Source organism: Phoenix dactylifera, unplaced genomic scaffold (assembly GCF_009389715.1).
Source record: "Phoenix dactylifera cultivar Barhee BC4 unplaced genomic scaffold, palm_55x_up_171113_PBpolish2nd_filt_p 000097F, whole genome shotgun sequence".
Classification (NCBI taxonomy): Eukaryota; Viridiplantae; Streptophyta; class Magnoliopsida; order Arecales; family Arecaceae; genus Phoenix; species Phoenix dactylifera.
This window is the reverse complement of record NW_024067681.1, coordinates 1,334,646-1,339,873: the sequence shown is the minus strand read 5'-3', so window position 1 is coordinate 1,339,873 and position 5,228 is coordinate 1,334,646. Positions and strand designations below refer to the sequence as shown.

General features: G+C 41.4%; 1 protein-coding gene across 1 annotated transcript; it reads right to left on the bottom strand.

Annotated features, from left to right (window-relative positions):
- Positions 1-642: 642 nt before the first annotated feature.
- On the bottom strand, positions 643-3,876 carry LOC103704940 (pentatricopeptide repeat-containing protein At3g24000, mitochondrial-like). Its single transcript, XM_008788469.4, has one exon. It carries the CDS (start codon positions 3,664-3,666, stop codon positions 934-936), a length of 2,733 nt encoding a protein of 910 aa, XP_008786691.3. The 5' UTR covers positions 3,667-3,876; the 3' UTR covers positions 643-933.
- Between the last annotated feature and the right edge of the window lie 1,352 nt (positions 3,877-5,228).

Genomic DNA, 5,228 nt, shown 5'->3' with positions numbered 1-5,228 from the left:
TGTTGAATAAACAGGTCGGATTCATGTTTATAATTTTCTGACCGTTTATGTCCGACCCGATTGCCACCCCTAGTTAGGATGCATGTGGAAAGAAAGTCTAAAATGTCGCATTTTAAAGAAAATGAAAGTGAAAAAATTTTGCTTTCACTTTTTCCAAAAATAATGAAAGTTACTTTTTTTTAAAAAAAAAAAAAACAAAGCAACCGGATTCCATTGTTCTCCTTAAATAAATAAAAAAACAAGAAAAAAATAATACCCAACATGGTCTTAGTTTTTTGGTTTTTATGGAATTTAAACATTGTAAATGATCATATCATTTTGAAGAAAGATCTATTACTAATTTTGCGAACAGCATTTGGACTCAAATGCCCAATGATATCAACAGCATTATTCTCTCTCTCTCACACACACACACACATACACGTGCACAACTTGACTGCTTGTAGAATCTTCATTTTGTTCCATAATTTAGCATGGAGATGTCAGATGCCTCTACTGAAAAATGCAGAGACTCTATAACAAGCTAGGAAATTCATCAGAGGATTCTGATATTTTTTGGGGTTCATATAAGCAAAAGAACATGATGAACCAAATCTTTGCTCAAAGGTGAAACAATGATGCGAATTTTTTATAATAAGCTACAAAGAATAACAAGATAAAGGAACCTTGCCTATTACTTTCATATTAGTTATTTATGATAAAGAAATTGACTATAACAATCCCAACTTGTTAATTGTGATGGTACATTTTTTTCCCCAACTAAGGAAACAGTATGCCTCAGCAAAATCTCACATTTAGAAACCTAGATGGATCAGCAACATTTCAGTTAGATGATTATGCCTGACTGGACACAAAAAAATATCAGAATATTTATAAATCTCATATTTATAATTCTGATAGTGAACTTCAATCTTCATCTGAGTTTGACATTACTCACCAATAATCATGGCAAGAGCAAGATCCTCCTCTAAAATGGTGAAATCGGTTAGCATCCCTGACTACCAACTCCCTCTCAGTTACCAATGAGATCAGCTTAATCACAGTATGACAATCAGAGCAGATACGGAGGTTCTTCATAACATGGATAGGCATCCATGCAGGCAAGCTGATTAGTCCAAAAGCCACAGCCAGCTTCTCACTATGATGGCTTTGAGATCCTGAAGTAGCCACATTCACATATCCCACAGCTTCAATCTGGTTAATGAGCTCATCCAGCTTTTTCTGAATAACATCAATCTGCGGGTGACTTGCTTCATCTGCAGTAAACACATGTATCCTGTTCTTTACCTCGATCCAGCTACAGCCAGGATTTTTCTTTATCCCTCTTTCTCTCATGAGCTTTCTCACTCCTGCTGAGTCATCTGACTTCCCAGCATCAGCATATATCTTTGCTAGAAGAACATAACTTCCAGAATCCTTCAAATCCAACTCAAACAGATGTTTTACAGCAAGCTCTGCAAGTTCTGTGTTGCTGTGTATTTTGCAAGCTCCTAGCAAAGCTCCCCAAACTTCTGCACTTGGTTGGATTGGTATGTTATCTATAATATTTTTGGCTTCTTCTAGGAACCCAGCCCGGCCAAGAAGATCCACCATACAAGCAAAATGCTCCAAACCAGGAAATATATTATGAACTCTGGTCATGCAGTCAAAATAAAATCTCCCTTCTAGTACAAGTCCTGAGTGACTACAACCAGATAAAACTGCAACATAGCTTATATAATCAGGTCTCATACCATTATGTTGCATGTTCTGAAAAATATCTATTGCTTCCTTACCCTGGCCATGTTGTGCATATGCAGTGATCATGGAATTCCAAGAAATCAAATCTTTATCCACAATAGAATCAAATGTCTCTCGGCTTTCTGCAATCTTTCCACATTTGGAGTACATTGTGATTATGCTATTAGCCACTGTGGTGTCAGAAAATAGCCCCATTTTAACAGCATGGGCAACAATTTGGTTACCAAGTCTAACTGCTGCCACATCCGCAGAAGCTCTAAGCAAAGTCACAAGTGTAACCCAATCTGGTCTTACAACATTTTCTCGTAGCATTGTAATATACATCTTAAAGCCCTCTTCCTCAAAACCATGCTGTATGTAAGCTCCTAACATTGCATTCCAGGTGACCACATTGCATATGATCATGTTATCGAAGAATTCACGAGCCTTGCTAATATTACCTATTTGAGAATATGCAGTGATCATGCTGGTCCATGATATTATATCTCTTAGAGGCATTGACTGGAAGACAGATTCTGCACTCTGAACACTTCCACACTTTGCGTACATTGTAACAAGAGCATTGGAAACAGGAACAGATGAACTATATCCAATCTTGAGTGAATGAGAGTGTAACTGCATACCACGATGTATATCCATCATACTACAAGCAGCACTTATTATAGTGGCCAGGGTAAATTGATCTGCAGCGATAGGGACTGATCTCATTTGATGGAATAATTTCATAGCTTCTTCCACACATCCAGATTGAGCAAACCCAGCAATAAGTGCAGTCCATGACACAGTATTGCGGTCAGGTAGGGCATCAAAAGTTCTCCTCGCAACTTCCAAGTGGCCACATTTTGCATACATGTCAACCAGGGCACTGCCAACAAATAGATCAATGCTCTGCTGGGACTTAATAATTCGGGCATGAAGATGTTTACCCCATCCGAGATCAGGAATACTGGCACAAGCACTGAGAACACAAGTGTAAGTTGTAGAATTAAGTTCAAAGCCTTCAGAACACATCTCTATGATCATGGAAAGGGCTTCCCTGCCTCGCCCATGTTGAGACAATATGGAAATCATCGTGTTCCAGGAAACAACATCGCGTTCAGGCATCTTGCTGAACAACTCAAGAGCACGTTCTACACCACATGACTTCGAATAACCCAATAACATAGAATTCCAACAAAAAAGATTCGGGCTTTCCAACTTTTTGAACACTTGGGCAGCTAGGTCAGTGGCTCCACACTTGATGTACATATCAATAATGGATCCTTCAACTTGTGGGTCTCTCTCAAAATCAAATTTTTTAACAAACCCATGCAGCTGAAGACTCAGCTCACGACATTGAAGGGCGCCACAAGCCTTCATAGCACAGGTCAAAGTAAACATATTCGGCTCACAATTTGGATATCGAACCATAGAAACAAACGCCTGTATAGTTTCTCTGAACTGCCCGTTTCTGAAGTAGCCCGACATCAACGAGTTCCACGATGCAGAGTCTCTCACGGGCATTTCATCGAACAACCGCACCGCTTCTCCCAAACGTCCGAACTTAGAGAGCCCATTGATCATCATATTCCAAGAGACGACATTCGGAGAGGAGATGCCTTCAAAGACACCGTAGGCATCGCCAATGGAGCCACAGTTGATGTACGTGTTCAAGAGATTGTTCTGGAGGAACAGGGACAACTCCAAGCCCATCGAGACGAGACGACCGTGGAGCATTCGGGCTTCGGAGATCGACCGGCAGGCTTTCATGGCGTCGAAGATCTCCTGGGTGAGTGCCATGTAGGGCTTCTCCAGGGGAGCAGCGGCGGAGGGAGATGCCATGCAAGTTGTTCTCGCCGAGGCTTCGAGATGGGAGGAGAAGGGGAGGGGGAGGAGCTGGGGAAGAGAGGAGGGCTTCGAGCGGCAAGGCCATGAGAGCTTGACCATCCAAGATCGGAGAAGCTTTGGTCCTATGAGCTGATCTCATTCCACTTTGGGGATCTTCGGACTTCCAAATTCCCTTGGCTTGCAGAGGGTTTGGACTCGGAATGGCAACGGCGGAAAGGGCGAGCTGACGAGCGCTGCAGTCCTAAGTTCACCTGGAGGCGACAGGAACATCTAGGTTCCTCTTTGACTCTTCCAGCATCTAGGTACGCGATGATATTGATGGTATCCTGAAAACCCCCACCTTCTAGTTTTTTTATGATAAATTTTAAAGGTAGCATCTCAAAGGACGGCAGCAGATGCAGTGTAGTTTTTGTGATAAGAGACTAAGACTCTAGGCTGATTGCGGCTGAAGGTCAGCGTACCTTTGATGAGTCTGTCTCAGTGGCAAAGTTGCGAGCAGTATGGAAGGGCCTCGCTCAGGCCAGAGTGCATGTGGATGCTCGGCAGGTCCTACTTGACAGAGATTCGACTGGATTCGGAGTGGGCATGTCAGGCTACATCTACACCTCTTGTCTATGATACTGCCATCTTATGAATCCGAGCCACGCATGTCTTTCGGAAGGTGAATAGTGTGACGGACTGGATTGCCTCATTCGCAACACACCACTCTGGGGCCGTCTTATGGGGGCTTTGGAGCGAATACAGGTAGCACTAGAGCGTGCTTTGCTTTGTGATTATTTTAGGCGTTCTCGTGGTTTGTAGTGAGATGCAGGTACACCAAAAAAGGTAAAAAAAAAAAAGGGGTGGGGGGGGGGGGGGGGGGGGGATACGAGATCGGGAAGCGGCTCAACTTGAGCATTGATTTGATACGAAAGCCGGGCGTGGAAGAATGGTTGGCCTTGCATTGTTGTTGGTAATAGGAGTTAATTGTCTCCCGTAGCGAGTAGTTGTCTCACAATTCGTTTGAATCCATCTAGATGATTAAAAAAATAAAAACATATCAACCTTTTTTTTTCGATTTTAGAGGGTGGATTTCTTAATCCAATTTCTGAATAAAATGATTATTATTTAGTGGCATTTTATTTGAAGAAAAATATCAGTTATTTGGAGGGTGGAGAGAGAGAGAGAGAGAGAGGTAAGAGGATTGTCCATCCTTGCCTCTCTCACCTCTTGTCACGCCTCTACCCTCCAAATCATGATTTGAGGATACAACAACCATCGCATATTTACAGAGGTTTATTCTTACAAGCATGTCAGGCATTTTAGTTGTCAATGAATTAATGTAACATAGAATCACATAATTCAACTCTAAATAATGGTAATATCAGAACAACTAAACTATCAAACTGAAATATCATGTAATCATACCCACTACCCTAAGTTATAAACAAAGATCTATTTTCAAAATTTACTAGTCAAACTTTCAATATTGAAGTATTTATATGTAATTCAAGCTACATTTTGATATACACCACTTGTCAAAACCAAGCATACTAATTAGCAAGACAACCTTGCCTATAATTACACTTCCCCAAAGTGCCAATACTTGCCCAATTTCTCGGTCCTTAGGTCTGAAAAACATAAGTGAAAATTATAAGCTTCACATATCAGTAAGCAACAAA